The 26,832-nt window shown below is 39.2% G+C and overlaps 1 protein-coding gene across 3 annotated transcripts in view; it reads right to left on the bottom strand.

Moving 5' to 3' along the window:
* The window catches only part of RNaseX25 (Ribonuclease X25), a 38,342-nt gene extending 12,215 nt beyond the window's left edge, over positions 1 to 26,127 (bottom strand). The window contains exons 1-6 of one of the 3 annotated variants that reach the window (XM_071683051.1): positions 26,062 to 26,127; positions 20,291 to 20,516; positions 14,939 to 15,082; positions 8,379 to 8,599; positions 4,523 to 4,677; positions 1,084 to 1,229 (exon numbers count right to left, since the gene is read on the bottom strand). In XM_071683051.1, the coding sequence (XP_071539152.1) occupies positions 1,084 to 1,229; positions 4,523 to 4,677; positions 8,379 to 8,599; positions 14,939 to 15,009 (593 nt within the window). In that variant the 5' untranslated portion in view covers positions 15,010 to 15,082; positions 20,291 to 20,516; positions 26,062 to 26,127. Of the gene's footprint in view, positions 1 to 1,083; positions 1,230 to 4,522; positions 4,678 to 8,378; positions 8,600 to 14,938; positions 15,083 to 20,290; positions 20,517 to 25,860; positions 25,925 to 26,061 lie in introns of those variants that run through there. The other 2 variants (XM_071683049.1, XM_071683050.1) reach the window with 2 other exon arrangements.
* Between the last annotated feature and the right edge of the window lie 705 nt (positions 26,128 to 26,832).

The following is a 26,832-nucleotide window of genomic DNA, read 5'->3' as shown; positions in this document are numbered from 1 at the left end:
ATTTATTAATGAGAAAAATGAATTGGGAAAGAGCACAGAAGTATCCTAACTGACACTAAATTAAAACATGATTGGAGGGAAAGATAAGGAACATCATCCTATAAATTAAAACATGATTGGAGGGAAAGATAAGGAACATCATCCTATTAAGGTGTCCCAAACAATGAATACCAATACAAACCACATAATGAATGTTTTAATGAAACTATATACACATTGTCAGGAGTGGTGACATAAGGAACAAGTTTATACATATGAGGTATCAGTAGGAAGTGAGGTTTATGTTGGTACTAAAAGAACTAAATGTCGTCGAGCAAAACATGTCAATACCAAGTGGTGTTGCACTTACCATGATCTTAGTTATACACTCTCGTTGGAAGTTTGTTATTACTTATTTCTCAGTTGTTTTATTTTTCTAAGATAATGCACTTTAATTCCATTTTTCCACCGTCAGTTTGGAAATTGATATATAAATTCATAGAAATACAGAAAAAGTTACCTGTTGATGTAAGCATAAATTTTATTAGATAACTGGGTATTCTTATCCTTGGGGATAGGGGATAAAGAATATTTTCCACATATTCCCTGCATGTCACAGAAGGCAACTAAAAGGGGCAGGAGCAGAGGACTGGAAATTCTCCCTTCCTATTTCATTTTTCCAAAGGAAGGAACAGAGAAGGGTGGCCAAGTGAGGATTTTTCCCTCTACAGCTCAGTCACCTGTTCTTGATGCTACCTCGCTAATGTGGGAAATGACAAATATATATAAAGAGGTAGAAGAAACACTGGGTCTTCTACAGTACTACTGGTATATTTCACCAATTTTTGCAATCCTCTTGAATTTCTCTTCTGTATTGTGTATTTGGAGTTTAGGGATACCAGCAATTTGTCAAACCATGGAAATTTTACCGAAAGAGGCCAAACTCTGTCATATTTCTGAATCATAGGTGATTTCAAACATAGATAGCCAGATTAAAGACATTTCAATGTATAAGTTTGTTTAGTGTACCAGATTAGTAACAAAAATATTGGAGAAATATTCAACTTGCATTCCACTCTGTATTACAGTGGAACAACTACTTACTTTACTGATGCTGGATATGTTATGCCTTCAGCAGGGCAGTTCCCTAGAATATGCTCTCTGAAGCCAGTGATTCCATCGCAATCCATTATATATAAAGATTGGTCAAAACACAGTTTGATCTGAGACAGTATATGCTGATGTGTTTTCTGAAAGTAGATAGTGCAAAAGAAAATTATATTTCTGAAATTCAAACACTTTCCTGAAAGAAGATTGTGCAAAATAACAAAGCCTTATCACTTAAATTCAAACACTAAGGACTTAGAAATCAGTTACTGCTAGTGTTATCTAACTGATAAAGTTATTTTAGTGACCTAGAATGAATTTTATAAACAAAAGAATGAAGCAATTTTGTTTTTTATTTAGTGAAGCTAATGATCATTTTTGAAAACTTTGATTAGCAAGAATTCCCACATGACCCTTCATGCATTCCCTCTCCTAAAATTTTTGTTTTTCTCATACGGTCACCATCATTTCAGTTCACTCATACACTTCCTTGTCATTCTTTTATACTTTCATGTACAAGGGGACGAGCTTTCACAGTATGATGAAAATTGACAAGGCACTAGCAGCCAGCCATGTGTAAGTTATTCTAATCAGAAATTTATGGCACTGTTTTAGGTCTTACACTGTTTCTATTTACATGCATTTCTTCAAAAATGACTTCTCTATAATACTTCATTCTTCTTATATTAAATCTTTACCATCATCACCATTACAGCGAGTTTGTTGAGATGTGCACTACCATTAACATGCTGTTTTTGGCCATACATTTTTTATTTTTAACATGCACTCCATAAATGATTGCTTAATAATCATATGACACCAAACAGTAAATTTTAAGCCAACAAACTTGTTTTGTAATGGTAAAGCTGGTATATGATTTTTTCTTTATGGTGTACATCATATAATCATTTAATGTGTCAAAACACCATAAGATCAGAAAGTCACACATTTATGATTAACACAAACACTGACATGCAGATAAATACTACTTTTACACTTTCTGGTAATAGAGGGTATTTTTTTTTATCCAATCTTTTTTTAGCATAATTCCCCCACCATGTTGAAAAAATAAAATGTACATATTGCACCACAAAGTACATGTTCACTGTGAATCCACTAGATGTGTGCTACCTTTTTGAGCGTATGAAAAATACCAGTGCAAGGTGAGTAGGAACCGTAATGAACTCAACGTGCATGATATTGTTTTATTTCATTCATAATTACCCCAGACCTAACTTCTATGTAAGAGTCCTGGTGTTACCAGGACCTTTCTAAAGACTCCTGCAGCCACAAGCTGTGCTACCTCTAATAACAGGGAAATGTAGAATACTTTGGAGTGAAAAGATCATTGATGAGACTGCGCTCCATATGATACAGCCTCACCAAAGGTAACTTTTCACTCTTGATGGAACCTTCAGCATGATGTTTCCAGGGAATCAATGGGAAGGGCTGGCATGGACTTCGGACTACAGCATATGCTTATACACCTAATTTCTGCTTTACCCAATCAGTGGTGGGTTATCACTCATGTGAATGCCAGTATCAGTATATTGCTACATTCTTTTCTTGGCGATGGGAATCTAACAAATTTCTAGTTACAAAAAATAGTAATCTACATTAAAAAACGTATACAGCCAATCCCAGGAATGAGACTGAAAGGGAAGCTTTAGGTGATGGCGGTAGCATAGGCAGGCAGTGAAAGAGTACCTACCATCACTGGGCCATTCCTCTTCCACCATGGTGATATAATGTGAATTCTAATATTGTAAACTTCTGTATGTTAAAAAATTGTACAAATTAATGTTCTCTTTCTGTACAAACATATTACAGGAGAAAAGAATTGATATCTAAATTTTTACAGTAGAAAAGAATTGATATTTAAATTCTTCTCTTGCAAAATCTTCACTGCATCATGAATGAGCTTATGTAATGTTTTCTTACTGTTTTAGAACACTCAGTCATCAACAATTTTTGTTAATAAAAATGAAAATCTGTTTAACAGATAGTAATCAGCCAACTCTATAAGTGAGATTGAAGAGGACACTTTAGGTAGCATTGTGCCCGTGATGGAGGAGTGGTGGGTAATGGGTAGGTGGGCAGTAGAGCAACCACAACCACTCACTTGTTCCAGCTTCTTTGATTACCATGTAAGTCTCCTCCTCATAAAAATTTACGTTCAGACTTATAAAATACATCTTTATTATCACTGTTCACTACAAACATGAAAGAAACGATATTAATAATGATACTGTCAAGTGGCAGCCATGATGAAGTTATTGCCACTATCTTGCCTTGCTTGATTACACCCCCAATATGGGCCCTCATAGTGGACTTTCTCTAGGTTGACGCCAAGGCAACTACAGGCAAGTGACAAACTGTTTAGTGATAGTGTGAGAGCTTACCTAAAGGAAGGGATTAAGAGCAACATCAACATAAGGTCTGGGTTCATCTGCTGGTCACGTTAGGCAGCAGAAATTGCTGTGAACAGGTGGAGGCAGCAGGACAAGTGGTCCAATCAGAGAGAGATAAGCCAAGGCATCAAAACGGTGACCATCACTTGCTGGGGATTAGGCCCCACTAAATGCTGGAATTTGTATCTCCTAAGGAAGACTGTTGAACATTCAAAACGCTGAGGTATGTCTTGGCTCTAACCCATTTGTTTCCATACCATCCTGTTTTCCACATTTGTCATGATGGATAATAAATAATGAGATATCTTGGGAATGGGACCTAAGTCTAAACACAAATTCCATTTATGTTTCATATACAACTTAAACACAGCCTGAAGGAAATGTAATCAATATTTTCAATAATTTTGCACCAGAAACAAAGTTTGTGTAACACTGAATCATCAGAAAGCTAAGGTATCACATGTGGACAATCTGTGGTTGTTTGGCATCATCTCCATTCCTGACTCTGAATTTATATGCTAATGATAAGAAATCATTTTCTTATACTTATTTACACAGAGCAAAGAATAAGCAAAAAACACAGTAAGTAATGCAAACTGGCACCAACAGAGCATCAGAACCCAGCATGGGTAAGTGAACTTAGGTGTGGAATTTTCCACTTGTAATGTAATGTTGGTGCTCAAAAACTTTTGGATTTCAGGGACATTTTGAATTTTCAGATTATGGATCTTCAACCTGTACTGGCATATGGTTTTAAGTTGTGACTTATGTTAACCTGAAGTGTGGCCCCCAGTGATGATGAACAACAAATGGATGATGATATTAAGAGGACAAAGTGATCCTTAAGTGTTTGCCATGCAAAGTGGGCAACATAGAAACTAAGGGCTTATTACCCAATTGAAACCTTGGATGGCTGAAATCTTTCACAGTAAATGACAACCTTACATAACTTTGTAGTCCTAAGTTGGGAAAAATCAAGAGAAAAAAAAAAGAGAGAAAACAAAGCATAGTTTAAAAATATTTACTTTATCATATATGCAGTCTATGACAGGGTCAACTCCCAACATGTCCTTAATGGCATCCAAGATGTCAGCAGCTCTGTAGGTATCAATATCACTGGGGTATATGTTGTACTTGTTTAGAACAGCCACAAAATCATACTGGGTAACCCACTCTAAGCCTGAAAAAAATTATGGAAAGTGATTAGTTTGGTGCAGTTATGATTAAAAGAAAATTAATTTTTGAAAAATAAAAACACTTTCTCTGCAGGGTAGTGTGCTGCAAGTTGAAAGAATTCTTAGGATCCCTTATCTCTCCTTCCATATCACTACACTTACCCAAGACAGTTCCTAGATACTTAAATTCTCTCACTTCTTCCAGTCTTTTCCTCCCCATATCCAAAGCACAATTTAGTACACTTTCTTCTTTCACTCTAAGTGGTTTTACAAAATCTATACTTTCACTCTGTTTCCTGTCAAACACTATTACTGTACTTTTATTCGTATTTACCTTCAATTACCTATGCTTACACACATCATAAAACACACTTACAACCTGCTGCAATTCCCCTCACATTGCAAACAACAGTATCATCCACAAGCAGGCTTGCCCCTAACCACCATATCTCTGCCATGTTCCATCCCTGCACCCCTGTTTCCTAGTTTTGCTTTCATCTCTCTTACCACTTCATCCATATATGTATCCCTGGGGATGGGGAGAAAGAATACTTCCCACGCATTCCTCACGTGTCGCAGATGACAACTAAAGGGGACAGGAGCGGGGGGCTGGAAACCCTCCCCTCCTTGTATTTTAACTTTCTAAAAGGGGAAACAGAAGGAGTCACGCAGGGAGTGCTCATCCTCCTCGAAGGCTGTCTCCCGTGTTAGCGAGGTAGCACAAGGAAACAGACGAAAGAATGGCCCAACCCACCCACAGACACATGTATGTACATACACATCCACACACGGACATAGACATACCTATACATCTCAATGTATACATATATATACACACTCAGACATATACATATATACATATGTACATAATTCATACTGTCTGCCCTTATTCATTCCCGTCGCCACCCCACCACACATGAAATGACAGCCCCTCCCCAGCATGTGCGCGAGGTAGCACTAGGAAAACACAACAAAGGCCACACTTGTTCACACTCAGTCTCTAGCTGTCATGTATAATGCACCGAAACCACAGCTCCCTTTACACATCCAGGCCCCACAAAACATTCCATGGTTTACCCCAGACGCTTCACGTGCCCTGGTTCAATCCATTGACAGCACATCAACCCCAGTATACCACATCGTTCCAATTCACTCTATTCCTTGCACGCCTTTCACTCTCTTGCATGTTCAGGCCCCGATCACTTAAAATCTTTTTCACTCCATCTTTCCACCTCCAACTTGGTCTCCCACTTCTCGTTCCCTCCACCTCTGACACATATATCCTCTTTGTCAATCTTTCCTCACTCATTCTCTCCATGTGACCAAACCATTTCAAAACACCCTCTTCTGCTCTCTTAACCACACTCTTTTTATTACCACACATCTCTCTTACCCTTTCATTACTTACTCGATCAAACCACCTCACACCACATATTGTCCTCAAATATCTCATTTCCAGCACATCCACCCTCCTTCGCACACTCTATCTACAGCCAACGCCTCACAACCATATAACATTGTTGGAACCACTGTTCCTTCAAACATACCCATTTTTGCTTTCCAAGATAATGTTCTCGACTTCCACACATTTTTCAACACTCCCAAAACTTTTGACCCCTCCCCCACACTATGATTCACTTCCGCTTCCATGCTTCCACCCGCTGCCAAATCCACTCCCAGATATCTAAAACACTTCACTCCTCCAGTTTTTCTCCATTCAAACTTACCTCCCAAGTGACTTGTCCCTCAACCCTACTGTACCTAATAACCTTACTCTTATTCACATTTACTCTCAGCTTTCTTCTTTCACACACTTTACCAAACTCAGTCACCAGCTTCTGCAGCTTCTCACCCGAATCAGCCACCAGTGCTGTATCATCAGCGAGCAACAACTAACTCACTTCCCAAGCTCTCTCATCCACAACAGACTGCATACTTGCCTCACTTTCCAAAAATCTTGCATTCACCTCCCTAACAACCCCATCCATAAACAAATTGAACAACCATGGAGACATCACGCACCCGTGCCGCAAACCAACATTCACTGAGAACCAATCACTTTCCTCTCTTCCTACACGTACACTTGCCTCACATCCTCAATAAAAACTTTTCACTGCTTCTAACAACTTGCCTCCCACTCTATATATTCTTAATACTTTCCACAGAGCATCTCTATCAACTCTATCATATGTCTTCTCCAGATCCATAAATGCTACATACAAATCCATTTGCTTTTCTAAGTATTTCTCACATATATTCTTCAAAGCAAGCACCTGATCCACACATCCTCTACCACTTCTGAAACCACACTACACTTCTCCAATCTGATGCTCTGTTCATGCCTTCACCCTCAATCAATACCCTCCCATATAATTTCCCAGGCATACTCAACAAACTCATACCTCTGTAATTTGAGCACTCACTTTTATCCCCTTTGCCTCTGTACAATGGCACTATGCAAGCATTCTGCCAATCCTCAGGCACCTCATCATGAGTCATACATACATTAAATAACCTTACCAACCAATCAACAATTCAGTCAGCCCCTTTTTTAATAAATTCCACTGCAATACCATCCAAACCTGCTGCTTTGCCGGCGTTCATCTTCTGCAAAGCTTTTACTACCTCTTCTCTGTTTACTAAATTATTCTCCCTAACCCTCTTACTTTGCACACCACCTCGACCAAAACACCCTATATCTGCCACTCTGTCATCAAACACATTCGACAAAAAATCTTCAAAATACTCACTCCATCTCCTTCTCAACCACTACTTGTTATCACCTCCCCATTAGCCCCTTCACTGATGTTCCCATTTGTTCCTTTGTCTTACGCACTTTATTTAAGACAAAGGAACAAATGGGAACGTCAGTGAAGGGGGCTAATGGGGAGGTGATAACAAGTAGTGGTGATGTGAGAAGGAGATGGAATGAGTATTTTGAATGTTTGTTGAATGTGTTTGATGACAGAATGGCAGATATAGGGTGTTTTGGTCGAGGTGGTGTGCAAAGTGAGAGGGTTAGGGAGAATGATTTGGTAAACAGAGAAAGTTAAAAAAAGAGGCAGGTAGATCATGGTATGGGTATGAGATTTACTTAGGAGGTAAGCTTGTTAAATGAAGATAGGAATACGGAAGTATGACGATGAAAAGTATGATGTAGTTTTATGAAGAGAAGTCCAATCCAAATAAAGGTTAGACTGTGGGACAGCAGGTGTTATGAGAGAAAATCCAAGTAAGCTGGTTAAAGTATATATGACAGTGGAATGTACTAGGCCTGGGAAAATGTCAAAATCAGAAAGTCAACATGAAGAAGTATAATGATAAGAGGGAAGTTGATGGTTGTGAGGAAAGTTCCACTGCACATGAATGATGATACAAAAATATCTGATTGTGTCATAAATTTCCATGAAAGTCATACTGAAAAGTGTAATGATGAAAGAAACGAAAAAGGATGCATGGTTTAAAACATGGACTGAGTGAAATGTGAGGAAGAAGATGCTTTGAGGGAAAATGTTTAAAATCTCATGATCATTGGTACATACAGACAGGCTTGCTAAAATGGTTAAAGTAATTGGGTGAAGAAAAAAGATCGGAAAGTCTCTTCATTAGCAAGTTTAAGAGTCATTCGTTAGATGAATATCATATATTAATTTTCTGTATTTACAATATCAATGCATTATGATAGTCAAATGTTACTCAGTTTTACCTTTTCCAAAGTACTTTTTCTCTGAATTTAAGGAAGCAAGTTCAGCTGCACATGTGCCATGTTTCAACCATTCATGTTTCCAGAGTGATGTCCGTGACTGCTCACCAAATATGTTGCCCCAGTACTTGATTAAGTATGGTTCCAATGGTAAAATTTGTGATTCATCAAAAATCCATGATTTGTTGCAAAAATTTGGTCCAATCGTTCCATGCTTGGTAGGCCTGCAAATTATAAAGTTATGACTTATACATAGTTATTTTTTCACATGTCAATCTAACTATTTGTTATCATTACAGTGAGCTTCAATCCCAAAACAATGGGGTGAATCTGGTACATATAGCCTCTGTATCATCACACACATCCTCAGCCCATGCCCAGCATTTATAAATGAAACAGGAACATTTGCTTTAAGTGCACTTCTTAATTTCTCACTTTCCACACTACATTGGTTCATTAGTTGGGACCTTATTCTCCATTTATACCACTTCCTCACAGAAAATGATTCCTTTTCATCTAGTCCCTTATCCTTCCACTTCCACCTTCATTTGAAATATTCCTACTAGCCCTAATCACTTATCTCACTACATCTATCCATCTCCTTTATGGTTTACTTCACTTTGTACTTTCTGCTCTACTAAAGTATTTCTTCATGACTGCTGTAATTTGTCATGCATTCTAAATGACCATGTATCCTTAAAGACTTTCATCCATGTGCCTTTCAAATAAAATTTTCATTCTACATAACTTTTTCACCTCTTCATTCTTCATTCTATCTGATCTGTGAATTCCAACTACAGTTAATACACTAATTACATATCTCACCCACTATAAATTCTTAGCTATTGTGACCTATACATATGGATTTTGCAGCCAAACATCAACAGTATGCTTTTAGCAAATCCCCAATTTCTCCCATCCATGAGTCAGTTTTGAACTTTTGTGTTTCCACTACTATCCTTACAAAGCCTCACCTCAAAATTTTTTAATTCATCAGCAATCACCGGTTCTTCACCTTGAAAAATGAGATGACATCTTAACCTATAATATTAGAAATCACTACTGCACTATCGATTTATGTGAGTTCTTTCTCATTTATGAAGTCAATCTGACAAGGAGAGACCTTTCTGGATTGTAAGAGCTGGTGAGTTTTGGAACTATAGATATGGTCTAGCAGGGGGCTTCATGTAAGACTAGTAGACAAGAGAACAAATGGGAACATCAGTGAAGGGGGCTAATGGGGAGAGGATAACAAGTAGTGGTGATGTGAGAAGGAGATGGAGTGAGTATTTTGAAGGTTTGTTGAATGTGTTTGATGATAAAGTGGCAGATATAGGGTGTTTTGGTCGAGGTGGTGTGCAAAGTGAGAGGGTTTGGAAGAATGATTTGGTAAACAGAGAAGAGGTAGTAAAAGCTTTGCGGAAGATGAAAGCTGGCAAGGCAGCAGGTTTGGATGGTATTGCAGTGGAATTTACTAAAAAAGGGGGTGACTGTATTGTTGACTGGTTGGTAAGATTATTTAATGTATGTATGATTCATGGTGAGGTGCCTGAGGATTGGCAGAATGCTTGCATAGTGCCGTTGTACAAAGGCAAAGGGGATAAAAGTGAGTGCTCAAATTACAGAGGTATAAGTTTGTTGAGTATTCCTGGGAAATTATATGGGAGGGTACTGATTGAGAGGGTGAAGGCATGTACAGAGCATCAGATTGGGGAAGAGCAGTGTGGTTTCAGAAGTGGTAGAGGATGTGTGGATCAGGTGCTTCCTTTAAAGAATGTATGTGAGAAATACTTAGAAAAATGAATGGATTTGTATGTAGCATTTATGGATCTGGAAAAGGCATATGATGGAGTTGATAGAGATGCTCTGTGGAAGGTATTAAGAATATATGGTGTGGGAGGCAAGTTGTTAGAAGCAGTGAAAAGTTTTTATCGAGAATGTAATGCATGTGTACTTGTAGGAAGAGAGGAAAGTGATTAGTTCTCAGTGAATGTTGGTTTGCGGCACAGGTGCGTGATGTCTCCATGGTTGTTTAATATGTTTATGGATGGGGTTGTTAGGGAGGTGAATGCAAGAGTTATGGAAAGCGGGGTAAGTATGCAGTCTGTTGTTGATGAGAGAGTTTGGGAAGTGAGTCAGTTGTTGTTCGCTGATGATACAGCGCTGGTGGCTGATTCGAGTGAGAAACTGCAGAAGTTGGTGACTGAGTTTGGTAAAGTGTGTAAAAGAAGATAGCTGAGTGTAGATGTGAATAAGAGTAAGGTTATTAGGTACAGTAGGGTTGAGGGACAAGTCAATAGGGAGGTAAGTTTGAATGGAGAAAAACTGGAGGAAGTGAAGTGTTTTAGATATTTAGGAGTGGATTTGGTAGCGGGTGGAACCATGGAAGCGGAAGTGAATTATAGGGTGGGGGAAGGGGCAAAAGTTCTGGGAGCATTGAAGAATGTGTGGAAGTTGAGAACGTATCTGGGAAAGCAAAAATGGGTATGTTTGAAAGAATAGTGGTTCCAACAATGATATACTTCCAACAATGATATATGATTGCGAGGCATGGGCTATAGATAGAGTTGTGCGGAGGAGGGTGGATGTGCTGGAAATGAGAGGTTTCAGGACAATATGTGGTGTTAGGTGGTTTGATCGAGTAAGTAATGTAAGGGTAAGAGAGATGTGTGGTAAAATAAAGAGTGTGGTTGAGAGAGCAGAAGAGGGTGTTTTGAAATGGTTTGGTCACATGGAGAGAATGAGTGAGGAAAGATTGACAAAGAGGATATATGTGTCAGAGGTGGAGGGAACGAGAAGTGGTTGGCAGTTGAAAGATGGAGTGAAAAAGATTCTGAGTGATCAGGGCCTGAACATGCAGGAGGGTGAAAGGCGTGCAAGGAATAGAGTGAATTGGAACAATGTGGTATACCAGGGTCGACGTGCTGTCAATGGATTGAACCAGGGCATGTGAAGCGTCTGTGGTAAACAATGGAAAGTTCTGTGGGGCCTGGATGTGGAAAGGGAGCTGTGGTTTCGGTGCATTATACATGACAGCTATAGACACTGTGAACGGATGTGGCCTTTGTTGTCTTTTTCTAGCGCTACCTCGCGCACATGTGGGGGGAGGGGGTTGTTATTTCATGTGTGGCGGGGTGGCAACGGGAATGAATAAGGGCAGACAGTATGAATTATATAAGTACACGTGTATATATATGTCTGTGTATGTATATATATGTATATGTCTGTGCATGTATATATATGTATACATTGAGATGTATAGGTATGTATATTTGCATGTGTGGACGTGTATGTATATACATGTGTATGTGGGAGGGTTGGGCCATTCTTTTGTCTGTTTCCTTGCGCTACCTCCCTAACGCGGGAGACAGCGCCAAAGCAAAATAAAATAAAGTAAATAAATATATATATATATCCCTGGGGATAGGGGAGAAAGAATACTTCCCACGCATTCCTCATGTGTTGTAGAAGGTGACTAAAGGGAACGGGAGCAAGGGACTGGAAACCCTCCCCGACTTGTATTTGAACTTTCTAAAAGGGGAAACAGAAGAAGGAGTCAAGCGGGGAGAGCTCATCTTCCTCGAAGGCTCAGATTGGGTTGTCTAAATGTGTGTGGATGTAACAAAGATGAGAAAAAAGGAGAGATAGGTAGTATGTTTGAGGAAAGAAACCTGGATGTTTTGGCTCTGAATGAAACGAAGCTCAAGGGTAAAGGGGAAGAGTGGTTTGGGAATGTCTTGGAAGTAAAGTCAGGGGTTAGTGAGAGGGCAAGAGCAAGGGAAGGGGTAGCACTACTCCTGAAACAGGAGTGGTAGGAGTATGTAATAGAGTGTAAGAAAGTAAACTTTAGATTGATATGGGTAAAACTGAAAGTTGATGGAGAGAGATGGGTGATTATTGGTGCGTATGCACCTGGGCATGAGAAGAAAGATCATGAGAGGCAAGTGTTTTGGGAGCAGCTGAATGAGTGTGTTAGTAGTTTTGATGCACAAGACCGGGTTATAGTGATGGGTGATTTGAATGCAAAGGTGAGTAATGTGGCAGTTGAGGGAATAATTGGTGTACATTGGGGTGTTCAGTGTTGTAAATGGAAATGGTGAAGAGCTTGTAGATTTATGTGCTGAAAAAGGACTGGTGATTGGGAATACCTGGTTTAAAAAGAGAGATATACATAAGTATACGTATGTAAGTAGGAGAGATGGCTAGAGAGCATTATTGGATTACGTGTTGATTGATAGGCATGCAAAAGAGAGACTTTAGGATGGTAATGTGCTGAGAGGTGCAACTGGAGGGATGTCTGATCATTATCTTGTGGAGGCGAAGGTGAAGATTTGTTGAGGTTTTCAGAAAAGAAGAGAGAATGTTGGGGTGAAGAGAGTGGTGAGAGTGAGCTTAAGAAGGAGACTTGTGTGAGGAAGTACCAGGAGGGACTGAGTACAGAACAGAAAAAGGTGAGAACAAAGGAGGTAAGGGGAGTGGGGGAGGAATGGGATGTATTTAGGGAAGCAATGATGGCTTGTGCAAAAGATGCTTGTGGCATGAGAAATGTGGGAGGTGGGCAGATTAGAAAGGGTAGTGAGTGGTGGGATGAAGAAGTAAGATTATCAGTGAAAGAGAAGAGAGAGGCATTTGGACGAATTTTGCAGGGAAAAAATGCAAATGAGAGGGAGAGGTATAAAAGAAAGAGGCAGGAGGTCAAGAGAAAGGTGCAAGAGGTGAAAAAGGGCAAATGAGAGTTGGGGTGAGAGAATATCATTAAATTTCAGGGAGAATAAAAAGATGTTTTGGAAGGAGGTAAATAAAGTGCATAAGACAAGGGAACAAATGGGAACTTCAGTGAAAGGGGCAAATGGGGAGGTGATAACAAGTAGTGGTGATGTGAGAAGGAGAAGGTGTGAGTATTTTGAAGGTTTGTTGAATGTGTTTGATGATAGAGTGGCAGATATAGGGTGTTTTGGTTGAGTTGGTGTGCAAAGTGAGAGGGTTAGGGAAAATGATTTGGTAAATAGAGAAGAGGTAGTAAAAGCTTTATGGAAGATGAAAGCCGGCAAGGCAGCAGGTTTGGATGGTATTGCAGAGGAATTTATTAAAAAAGGGAGTGACTGTATTGTTGACTGGTTGGTAAGGTTATTTAATGTGTGTATGATTCATGGTGAGGTGCCTGAGGATTTGCGGAATGCTTGCATAGTGCCATTGTACAAAGGCAAAGGGGATAAGAGTGAGTGCTCAAATTACAGAGGTGTAAGTTTGTTGAGTATTCCTGGGAAATTATATGGGAGGGTATTGACTGAGAGGGTGAAGGCATGTACAGAGCATCAGATTGGGGAAGAGCAGTGTGGTTTCAGAAGTGGTAGAGGATGTGTGGATCAGGTGTTTGCTTTGAAGAATGTATGTGAGAAATACTTAGAAAAACAAATGGATTTGTATGTAGCATTTATGGATCTGGAGAAGGCATATGATAGAGTTGATAGAGATGCTCTGTGGAAGGTTTTAAGAATATATGGTGAGGGAGGCAAGTTGTTAGAAGCAGTGAAAAGTTTTTATCGAGGATGTAAGGCATGTGTACGTGTAGGAAGAGAGGAAAGTGATTGGTTCTCAGTGAATGTTGGTTTGCAGTAGGGGTGTGTGATGTCTCCATGGTTAATTTGTTTATGGATGGTGTTGTTAGGGAGGTGAATGCAAGAGTTTTGGAAAGCGGGGTAAGTATGCAGTCTGTTGTGGATGAGAGAGCTTGGGAAGTGAGCCAGTTGTTGTTCGCTGATATATATATATATATATATAAACATACGAAAATGTCTCCACACATGCAAATTACCATACATCTGTATTATCCCTGGCGATATGTAAGAAAGAGTACTGCCCACATATTCCCCACATTCAAGACAGGGACTGAAAGGGGTGAGTGGAGGACTGGAAATCTTCCCCTCCTGTTTTACATTTCCTAAAGGAGGAACTGAGACAAGGGCCATGTGACGAATTTCCCCTCTAAGGCTCAGTCATCTGTTCTTGATGCTACCTCACGAATGCAGAAAATGGCAAATAAGTATGAAAAACAAAAAGAAAGGTTGACAAAGAGGATATATGTGTCAGAGATGGAGGAAACAAGGAGAAGCAGGAGATCAAATTGGAGGTGGAAGGATGGAGTGAAAAAGATTTTGAGCAATCAAGGCCTGAACATACAGAAGGGTGATAGGTGTGTAAGGAATAAAGTGAATTGGAACGATGTGGTATACTGGGGTCCAAGTGCTCTCAATGGATTGAACCAGGGCATATGAAGCATCTGAAGTAAAAACCACGGAAAGTTTTGTGTATTGCAAGAGATCACAGTGGTGACCTTTCTACTATGTAATAAACGGCTAATGCAGCTGGTTCATGGGCACTATTGTGTGTTACATAAATTCAGTTTATAACTATCAGTTTTGGATAAATATTAAAATGTGAAACTTAAAACTGCACTGTAAATGCATTCTAATGGACCAAAATAATATATTAAGAGAAAATTTACAGACCATGATAGATTCCTAATGGCACTGTCAAATCTCAGAATCCTGGAATTGTCTTACCATATACCATGGATGGTCCATGTTGTCATATTAGGGTAAAGGACACATGTTGAGGTGGGTTTATGAATCATGTGGCTGATGCAACTGGTTATTGGCCATTGTTGTGTGAATATCAGAGTATCCCAGTTAATGGACCATGAAGATCTGCAGGAACAGAATGATTAACTATTAATAAATTCTTATACATTAATTCTTCAGCAATAGGTAATTTAATGTTATTATAAGTATGAAGTATATCAGAGTACCATGAAAGAAGAAAATAAAAATCAGGCAAGAGTGATTAAAGAATTATTGATAATTCCCTAAACTGAAAGGGTTTCCTTACCAAACCATACATTTAAGGACAAACTGTTAATTTTGGTAGAAGGTAGTTGCTGGTACACAGCCACTGACCGGGAAGGTATATTACCAGTACTACCCACCTGGGTATCGGAAGGGTTAGTGATGTCTGCGTAGTGAGCCAGCCATTCACTGGTTGTCAAGTTACACTCCTTTGACCCTGGTAACTATCTTTTCTTTCTGTTTCACCCATACATGGACTGCTGGCATTCTATCTACAAACATACAATTTTCCTTTGTCACACATAACACTTAACAACACTTTAACTCGCACAACTTAATCTTCCCAACTAGATTTTCTGCAGTAAATGCTATGCGCTAGCCTTCTGTTTTGGCAAAATTGTAGGAGCAATATATAAAAGTCATAGGGAGGAACATTAGATGGAAGCAGGAGGTAAGAACATTAGCTGGGAGCCTCTGAAAACACTGCACTAAAGTTGCCTTCTACTTGTGACCTGTCAAGATTTATAAATATTTACAGTCATACCCAAAGGTTAATCTATCATTTCCTAGCTGAGTTTCTTGCAGGCAAAAGATTTTGAGGAAGTTTCGTTCAATAAAATGTAGCAGTGAGAGGTTGCAAAAAGAGCAAGGAGGTGAATTAGTTTGAGTAATGACTCTTATCACAATTTATGAAAGAAATATATGTACAGGTACACCACTGATTTTCCAGCACTCTTGGTTCCAAAGCCTTGCTGGATTAACCATTTTGCTAGACCAACAGTGGTCACGTAATAATAATTCATCAACACACCTTTAACCCACTAATTATATATCTCCCATATGTCTAAAGTATACCATGGACTGCTAGAAATTTAAATTAAACAAATATTAAATGTAAATTTAATAAATAATTGAAATACATTATACATCTGCTCAGGACTGAGGTGCTCGTCAGCTACAAGTTTCATAAATTCGTCCACATACTCGCCAGTTCCATCATGGTTTGCAGACCACTTTTCTCCGCACACTTTATTCATGTAAATTCCATGACGCTTCTTGAATCTTTGAATCCATCCCTCACTATAGTCATGCTCATGTAATTTAAGTTCTTTATGGAACAATGTAGCCTGGTCCACTATCATGCTACCTCACAAGTCCAGTCCATCACTCCGACGCTGTCAAAGCCATTCCATCATCACATGATCATGCTCAGTACTTTTACCGTCTTCCATAGTTTTTCTAATCGTCATTTGTTTCTTGGAATCGCTGTCTGCATAGAATTTCAATATTTTCTTCCTTTGTTTCTTTATATCATAAACAGTTGATGAACCAATACTGCAGATGTCGCACAGCTTAAGCACCGAAACACCATGGTCCATTTTTTCAGGTTCTACTTTATCTTGGATTGATATAGACTAGTGTTTACGTGTGACACCACGACTGACACTCTCATATGTCTTAGAAGCCATAGCTAAGGTTAAATTTAAGCAAAATAAGCTATGAATCTCACAGAATTGCGGTATCCCCACCAACAAGTGCAGTGTAAAGAATGTAAATAAGCATGCCCTACACACAACACCATCTGTGGCTGCCCATTAAACTAGTCTGGTTGCCGCAGTAATTTCAAGTTCCCTCACGTAATTTTGTCCGGACTATAGGAGGTGCTAAACCATCACTTGCCGAAAATTTGGTGGTGTACCTGTAAATGTAAACATTATGTAGCAAAAATGAGCCAAAAAACTTATATGCATTCTTCCCTTGGCAGGATTGTGGGGGAAGAGGAGTGGAGGGTGAGCCTCATGACGCGCAATTGGTAAAAGACATCACTGTTTATGGTTACTACTTACACATATATACACACAATTTACACATTTATATTAAGTAAATTGAAGAGTCCTTTCCCCAGAGGCTCCTGCAGCTTCAAGGATGCACTACACGTAGTAGCTTGGAAAGGATGAACTTCTTTGGAGTTCTTCAACAAGATTGTATTCATATGTCATAACCTTGCCAAAGGAGACTTCTCATTAGTGGTCTAACCACAGAGAGATAAAGTCCATGAACACCTACTTATACATTTACTTATTTGTAAATCTACATTTCAGAATTACTTCAAGAAAGTACTTACTACTGCAATAAGCACCAATACTGACTAAGTGACAATTAGAAGCCCCACAAATGTTAAAATGCTGGCAGGTTGTTCAAAATAAGCCTACATACACTAGTGTTCATATTATGAAGCAAAGTGCTTTGCTACACTAGATGTCATATAATAACTCCTGGCACTCTTGGTTGAACATCCTGACCCCTTTAGAGTACTGATGGAGCCATGTCTTCCCTTATTTGATGTCACCCATTTTTAGCCTTCTGATAGTATTATTTTCTTCTCTGTTCCTTTAGTCTGTTCCCCATGTTGATAAATTTAATAATGACTTTCTTAACCTGCCTGAGGACCTCCTGGTTACACAACTCCAACTCACATGTAACCATCACTGATCATCCCTTTATGTCCAGACTATGTCCACAAATTCTTTTCATTTCTGTTATCATAGACACTGCATCTGGCACATCTGCAGCCTCTAGTAGTATCTTAATGAGCATTCCTTCCTCCTCCACCCTTTCCTCTTTGTTGGGTAATATCTTTGTTTTATCTGGAATATGGTTTTCTTCCAGTGCAAAAGAGAATAAGGAGGGTTATCAACCTCTTGTTTCACTAATTTTCTAATTTTACTGTCACTCTTTGATCTGCTACATCCTTCTGTGTTGATTTGCCAGTTTCCATGTCTATAACTTCAGAATCTAGCTCTCTGGCACATCAGCAGGCAGAGTTGCCATAGTATTTTTTTTTTTAAATACTCTTACACTCTGCAGCACTTCTTTTACATACAGAACTTCTATAATAAGGTTATATCAGCTACATTATCATCTATCTCCTAGTTAAATATTATTTATTCATGCAATCATCTAAAATGTTAGATTTCGGAATTTAATGACTCTAACACAGTTTGATTTAGCATGTGGTTTTCTCATCCCCACTCTTATTTTACTCCTCAATCTGCAACAGTAACTTGTTATATTTAATCTGCTCCCTCCCCTTACTAGGTTCAAGAAGGCCTTGGAAAGCTCAAGTCAATCCAAGCCTTGGTAAGGAATAGAGGCAGTCTTGTCATTTGCTTTTTCATGTGTGTGTGTGTAATTACCTACTTGTACTGAATGGGGAAGGAGTTTTACACTCGTGAGGCCCTTTATCTTGAATGTACTCCGTGATAAAATTTCGTGAATTTTTCTATTCTGTCCGCATTATCCATGTTTTCTGTCATCTTAATGCATTTATCCACCATTCGTATGCTATAAAAATACTTCATCTTTTTTTTAAGTTTCTTGTGTAATTTCACGTTATGTCTTCTGGTTGATTTACCCATACATCTCTTGAAGAACTTTTCTCTATGTTATCATTCTCTTCTAAAAACTTGAAGAGCATGATCAGGTTATTCTCAATCTTCTCTCTTCCAAAGGGGGCAAATTTAAAGCCTCTAGCCTTTCCCCGTAACTCTGCTTTCTTAATTCTAGAACCGTCTTTGTTGCTTTCCTATGGACCTTCTCTAGTAGCTCTTTGTGATTAGTTTTTTATGTGTGGTGACTAGACTTGAAAAGCTTACTTGTATTGGCTTTATGTGTGATGTGAGTAGCTTGCAGAATAATTTCCTATCCATGAACTTGCTTGCTATCCTAATATTTGCTTGCAGACAGTTGATCATACTCGTAAGGTGGGACTCTGGCAACAGGGAAAATGTCAGCTCCCAAGACTTTCTCACACACAGATTCCTGTAGCTTGTTATGCTAGATGATAATCACATCAAGGCCCTCTTTTACTGTGCCCCATCCTCATTAATTTATATTTACTCAGGTTGAACTTCATCACCTGCATAGCAGACCAACTTTTTACAGTGATGAAATCCTCCATGCTTTTCACTTTCTTCATTACCTTTTTTGTATCATCTTAAAAGATATAGAGAGATGAGTCCATATCTTTGGTAAGGTCATTTACATTGAATGAGAAGAGTAATGGTCCCAAAGCAGAGCCTTTGACACTTTACTGGTGACTTTAAGCCATTTTGAGTAGGCTCCTCTGACATGCATCCTTTTTCCTCCTCCACGTAGATAATCTACCCTCTGAAGAACTTTTCCCCTTATCCCTGCTTGGTAATCCAGCTTCTTAATCAGCCTTCCATGCCATACAGTATCATATGCTTTCTGGCTGTTCTGATACAAACAATCCACCTAGCCTTTCCTTTAGTCTACAACACAGCTCACTGTCTTGTAGAAATTTTAGAAGTCCCTCATTTAGGTAATTTCTCCACTGTAGGAAGTCTTCCAGAACATGTTATGACCACAATCTTTAGTGAGACAACTCTGGAGTTCAGTGTCTGCTTCCGGTGTCCTTTTGTATGGATAGATATGGTGTTGGCCCTTTCCCATTCCCTTGACACTTTACCTGTGTGTGTCGGTGTGTATGTAAGAGAAATGGAGTGCAGATAGAGTCCTTGATTATGAGCAGTTATGATGAGACTTTGCCAAAATGGAGAGCAAGCTCATAGCTCTTACTGAAGGAAAATTAAAGTTAAGATGAATGTGTCATATGAGATACATGTTGTCAAGTGTTATGTTTCTGGAAGAAAGACAAAACAACAGCCTGGGCCAATGAGTGGAACTTAACTGCAGAGAAAAAGAAAAAAAAGAAAAATTTTCTCATCCCATGTGGGCAAATCTATGGCTGCTGTCCTCTTTCTGTATCTCGTCTCTCTTATTTCAGGTATGCTCTTAGTTGCCTTCCTTTATGATCTGCAGTAAATTTACAAATTCACATGTACCTGCAGTTGCACTTTTGTAGATTGTAGGGAGGGAGTCAGACACACACAGGATCCTGTTTATTAAACTTAATTTACAGTACTCGGAACTTAAATTTCTGAAAACTGTCAGCATTCACACACTCACTGTGCCTGTTTCATTCACCCAACAGTCTGTTAATATTGAAATACTTACCCAACAGTCTGTTACTATTGAAATACTTACATCTCTTCCGATATGATGCTTACTTAATTTCTTGTGATGTGTGCATGTGCAACCACGTATGTGTATGCTTTAAACTTGTACCGTACTCCAAAATGCAGTTTTTTAAATGCCTGATAATGATAAAATATAATGCAGAGCTAGACCACCAACCTGCCATGCACAAGCAGAGCTCTGACCATTGCTAAAGTTAACAGGAGCTTCATGGTGAATTGCAGCAAGTAAGCATCTGAGGAAAGACCAAGGAAACATGAAAGACCTCAGATACCTATATCATTTAACATAGATATAAATTGACCCTAAACACAGTATGAAAATAATCTTATATTGTTCAGAATTTTTCCCATGCATTTTATGTATTTCTCATTGAAATCTTTTTCATTTCCATTCTTTAAGTAGATGTCAAGATAAAAATGACTTCTGGGGCAAAAAATATGAAAGATTATTTACCTCCTGCCCCAGGAGTCACTTTTCATTTTATGAGGTTCCTGCAGCACTCAGGAAGCTGGGACATTCACAAGTTGGAACCATAGGACATAAACAGTAGCTTATATACAAATATATTCATATCTATATTTTCCTTTTTTTCTTACATATTCACCATTTCCTGCACTAGTGAGGTAGTCTTAAGAACAGAGGCGAGAGCCTTAGAAGGAAAATCCTCACTTGGCCCCCTTCTCTGTTCCTTCTTTTGGAAGTTTAAAAACTGGAGAGGAGGATTTCCAGCCTCCTGCTCCAACCCATTTTAGCTGCCTTCTACAACAGGGAATATGTGGAAGTATTCTTTAGCCCCTATCCCCAGGGATGTATATACATATATATTCATTTATTTATTTATTTATTATACATTGTCGCTGTCTCCCACATTAGCGAGGTAGCGCAAGGAAACAGACGAAAGAATGGCCCAACCCACCCACGTACACATGTATATACATACACATCCACACGCACATATACATACCTATACATTTCAATGTATACATATATATACATACACAGACATATACTTATATACACATGTACATAATTCATACTTGCTGCCTTTATTCATTCCCATTGCCATCCTGCCACACATGAAATGACAACCCCCTCCCCCTGGATGTGCGTGAGGTGGCGCTAGGAAAAGATAACAAAGGCCACATTCATTCACACCAAGCCTCTACCTGTCATGTATAATGCACCAAAACCACGGCTCCCTTTCCACATCCAGGCCCCACAAAACTTTCCATGGTTTACACCAGACGCTTCACATGCCCTGGTTCAATCCTCTGACAGCATGTCCAACCCGGTATACCACATCATTCCAAAGCACTCTATTCCTTACATGCCTTTCACCCTCCTGCATGTTCAGGCCCTGATCACTCAAAATCTTTTTCACTCCATCCTTCCACCTCCAATCTGGTCTCCCACTTCTCCTTGTTCCCTCCACCTCTTGACACACATACCCTCTTGGTCAATCTTTCCTCACTCATTCTCTCCATGTGACCAAACCATTTCAAAACACCCTCTTCTGCTCTCTCAACCACACACTTTTTATCACCACACATCTCTCTTACCCTTTCATTACTTACTCGATCAAACCACCTCACACCACATATTGTCCTCAAACATCTCAATTCCAACACATCCACAGTCCTCCACACTACTCTATAGCCCAAGCCTCGCAACCATATATCATTGTTGGAATGACTATTCCTTCAAACATACCCATTTTTGCTTTCCGAGATAATGTTCTCGACTTCCACACATTCTTCAAGGCTCCCAGGATTTTCACCCCCTCCCCCACCCTATGATTCACTTCCGCTTCCATGGTTCCATCTGCTGCCAGATCCACTCCCAGATATCTAAAACACTTTACTTCCTCCAGTTTTTCTCCATTCAAACTTACCTCCCAATTGACTTGACCCTCAACCCTACTGTACCTAATACCCTTGCTCTTATTCACATTTACTCTTACCTTTCTTCTTTCACACACTTTACCAAACTCAGTCACCAGCTTCTGCAGTTTCTCACATGAATCAGCCACCAGCGCTGTATCATCAGCGAACAACAACTGACTCACTTCCCAAGCTCTCTCATCCACAACAGACTTCATATTTGCCCCTCTTTCCAAAACTCTTGCATTCACCTCCCTAACAACCCCATCCATAAACAAATCAAACAACCATATATATATATATATATATATATATATATATATATATATATATATATATATATTTTCATACTATTTGCTGTTTCCTGCGTTAGCGAGGTAGCTTTAAGAACAGAGGACTGGGCCTTTGAGGGAATATCCTCTCGTGGCCCCCTTCTCTGTTCCTCCTTTTGGAAACTTAAAAAAAAACGAGAGTGGAGGATTTCCAGCCACCCACTCCCTCCCCTTTTAGTTGCCTTCTACGACACGCAGGGAATACGTAGGAAGTATTCTTTCTCCCTTATCCCCAGGGATATATATATATATATATATATATATATATATATATATATATATATATATATATATATATATATATATATCATTAAATTTTAGGGAGAATAAAAAGATGTTCTGGAAGGAGGTAAATAAAGTGCGTAAGACAAGGGAGCAAATGGGAACTTCAGTGAAGGGCGCAAATGGGAGGTGATAACAAGTAGTGGTGATGTGAGAAGGAGATGGAGTGAGTATTTTGAAGGTTTGTTGAATGTGTTTGATGATAGAGTGGCAGATATAGGGCGTTTTGGTCGAGGTGGTGTGCAAAGTGAGAGGGTTAGGGAAAATGATTTGGTAAACAGAGAAGAGGTAGTGAAAGCTTTGCGGAAGATGAAAGCCGGCAAGGCAGCAGGTTTGGATGGTATTGCAGTGGAATTTATTAAAAAAGGGGGTGACTGTATTGTTGACTGGTTGGTAAGGTTATTTAATGTATGTATGACTCATGGTGAGGTGCCTGAGGATTGGCGGAATGCGTGCATAGTGCCATTGTACAAAGGCAAAGGGGATAAGAGTGAGTGCTCAAATTACAGAGGTATAAGTCTGTTGAGTATTCCTGGTAAATTATATGGGAGGGTATTGATTGAGAGGGTGAAGGCATGTACAGAGCATCAGATTGGGGAAGAGCAGTGTGGTTTCAGAAGTGGTAGAGGATGTGTGGATCAGGTGTTTGCTTTGAAGAATGTATGTGAGAAATACTTAGAAAAGCAAATGGATTTGTATGTAGCATTTATGGATCTGGAGAAGGCATATGATAGAGTTGATAGAGATGCTCTTTGGAAGGTATTAAGAATATATGGTGTGGGAGGAAAGTTGTTAGAAGCAGTGAAAAGTTTTTATCGAGGATGTAAGGCATGTGTACGTGAAGGAAGAGAGGAAAGTAATTGGTTCTCAGTGAATGTAGGTTTGCGGCAGGGGTGTGTGATGTCTCCATGGTTGTTTAATTTGTTTATGGATGGGGTTGTTAGGGAGGTAAATGCAAGAGTTTTGGAAAGAGGGGCAAGTATGAAGTCTGTTGGGGATGAGAGAGCTTGGGAAGCGAGTCAGTTGTTGTTCGCTGATGATACAGCGCTGGTGGCTGTTTCATGTGAGAAACTGCAGAAGCTGGTGACTGAGTTTGGTAAAGTGTGTGGAAGAAGAAAGTTAAGAGTAAATGTGAATAAGAGCAAGGTTATTAGGTACAGTAGGGTTGAGGGTCAAGTCAATTGGGAGGTGAGTTTGAATGGAGAAAAACTGGAGGAAGTGAAGTGTTTTAGATATCTGGGAGTGGATCTGGCAGCGGATGGAACCATGGAAGCGGAAGTGGATCATAGGGTGGGGGAGGGGGCGAAAATTCTGGGGGCCTTGAAGAATGTGTGGAAGTCGAGAACATTATCTCGGAAAGCAAAAATGGGTATGTTTGAAGGAATAGTGGTTCCAACAATGTTGTATGGTTGCGAGGCGTGGGCTATGGATAGAGTTGTGCGCAGGAGGATGGATGTGCTGGAAATGAGATGTTTGAGGACAATGTGTGGTGTGAGGTGGTTTGATCGAGTGAGTAACGTAAGGGTAAGAGAGATGTGTGGAAATAAAAAGAGCGTGGTTGAGAGAGCAGAAGAGGGTGTTTTGAAGTGGTTTGGGCACATGGAGAGAATGAGTGAGGATAGATTGACCAAGAGGATATATGTGTCGGAGGTGGAGGGAACGAGGAGAAGAGGGAGACCAAATTGGAGGTGGAAAGATGGAGTGAAAAAGATTTTGTGTGATCGGGGCCTGAACATGCAGGAGGGTGAAAGGAGGGCAAGGAATAGAGTGAATTGGAGCGATGTGGTATACCGGGGTTGACGTGCTGTCAGTGGATTGAATCAAGGCATGTGAAGTGTCTGGGGTAAACCATGGAAAGCTGTGTAGGTATGTATATTTGCGTGTGTGTACGTATGTATATACATGTGTATGGGGGGGGTTGGGCCATTTCTTTCGTCTGTTTCCTTGCGCTACCTCGCAAACGCGGGAGACAGCGACAAAGTATAATAATAATAATATAATATATATATATATATAATATATATATAATATATATATAATATATATATATATATATATATATTATCCCTGGGGATAGGGGAGAAAGAATACTTCCCACGTATTCCCTGCGTGTCGTAGAAGGCGACTAAAAGGGGAGGGAGCGGGGGGCTGGAAATCCTCCCCTCTCACTTTTTTTTTTTTTTTTTTTTTAATTTTCCAAAAGAGGGAACAGAGAAGGGGCCCAGGTGAGGATATTCCCTCAAGGGCCCAGTCCTCTGTTCTCAACGCTACCTCGCTAATGCGGGAAATGGCGAATAGTATGAAAGAAAGAAAAGAAAGAAGAATATATATATATATATATATATATATATATATATATATATATATAAATATAGATAATCTTCCTTGCTTTCGATTTTCTGCATTACTAGGGTAGAGCTCAAACAGGTAAAAGGCCTCATTTGCTATCATCCATTCTCTAGATATCATGTTTAATTCATCGGAACCACAGCCCCTTGTTCAAAACCTAGCCCCACAGACCTTTCCATGCCTTCCCCTTGTTGCTTCTTATGCCCAATGACAGCATGTCAACTTTCAACAATCCTTGACAATATTCACATCATCTCCACACCTCATTTATTTCCATTTTCCGTTTTCCCCTGCATTGATTTTACCATTTATCCTTGTGTTGTTCACACTAATAACCTCGCAGTATAAGAACATTACAAAATGACATTAAGACATCATAAGCATACCTCCTGGTCATTTACTATTTGCAAGACTTCAAGGAAAGTGTTAAGAACTTATCACTTACACTGACCAATATTGAACAAGTTCCTTCTACTTCAAAGCCCTGCCCACTTTATAAAGTTGAAGTTGATGGAGTTACAGGTGCAGCACCTAATAAACGATGCGTTCCTGGGAATGTCGTTAATTTCTATGAACTATAAAGGTGGCATTTGTAAACTAGAAAATTATCTTTGAATCATCACAAATATACCTTATCGACTTGCTTACATTATCTTATAAAGCTTTAAATCTTTTAAATCTTGTGGTTAATGAGTGTAATAGGAATACCTTCATATGTCCAAAGAGCACTTACCATCAATATACACTGTCAATCCCGTGACAAAGGACGTCTCCCCAAGGTTAATGTGTTGGCAGTCCTGAACAGGTCGGATTTTGAGACTATTTAACATTAAAATCCAACGAAAAGGTTACAGGTCTATATCACGCTTACGATATATCACTATATCATCTCCACAGCTACAGTAAATATACTAAAAACTACCGCTTTACCCACCTAGTCATAGATATGCTGGAGAATCATGTCATAATAGCTCAAGGTACAAGTGTCAACACGTCGCTTATTGCCCGAAGTAAATGGTATAATTATAAAAGATTTTCATTACTAGACTATATAATAAAGTGACAGAAAGACTATTTAATGAGAGACAAGAATTAAAAATGGCATATTTATCCTTACATGTTTTTATAGACATGAAAAAGTGTGAGTTTTAACTACAAAATGTTTTGTATCAGAAACTTCTTTTTATAGTGATTCACCTTCGTTACACAATAAGACATTCTACTGTCTACCAGCAAATGTTTAATGAGAAATTAATTTCTCTGGAGTCAGTGTTATGAGCTCTGATGTGACACTGAGTCAGATACTGGTTATCATCACTCTGAATACAACAAAAAAATTGAGAAATTAACTTTTTTTTTATTAAATTGATATCCCTTACTTGGGAAAGCTTTTTGATTCATCAGATAGTTTTATTGGTAACCAACTAACGTACAAGTTGCACTCTTGTGAATTTGAAAGGTTTAGTGTATTTTTCTACGATATCAAGACTTGTGGTGGTGTTTCTTCAGTGAATTCAAGAAGAGATGAAGTCACCTGTGCCAATCCCTTTTCCAGAGACATTGCCACCAACCACCACCACCTCTTTCGCTACCCCCAACGACAACCACCTTTACCATCATCTGTGTTATCTCTGTCATTACCTCTTCCACCACATCTGCCACCGCAGTAGTAACTATACCCTCTGCCAACGCCTCTACAACAGTC

Source organism: Panulirus ornatus, chromosome 35 (genome assembly GCF_036320965.1).
Source record: "Panulirus ornatus isolate Po-2019 chromosome 35, ASM3632096v1, whole genome shotgun sequence".
NCBI lineage: Eukaryota > Metazoa > Arthropoda > Malacostraca > Decapoda > Palinuridae > Panulirus > Panulirus ornatus.
Note: the sequence above shows the minus strand (reverse complement) of the source record. Positions and strands in the feature narration are given on the sequence as shown.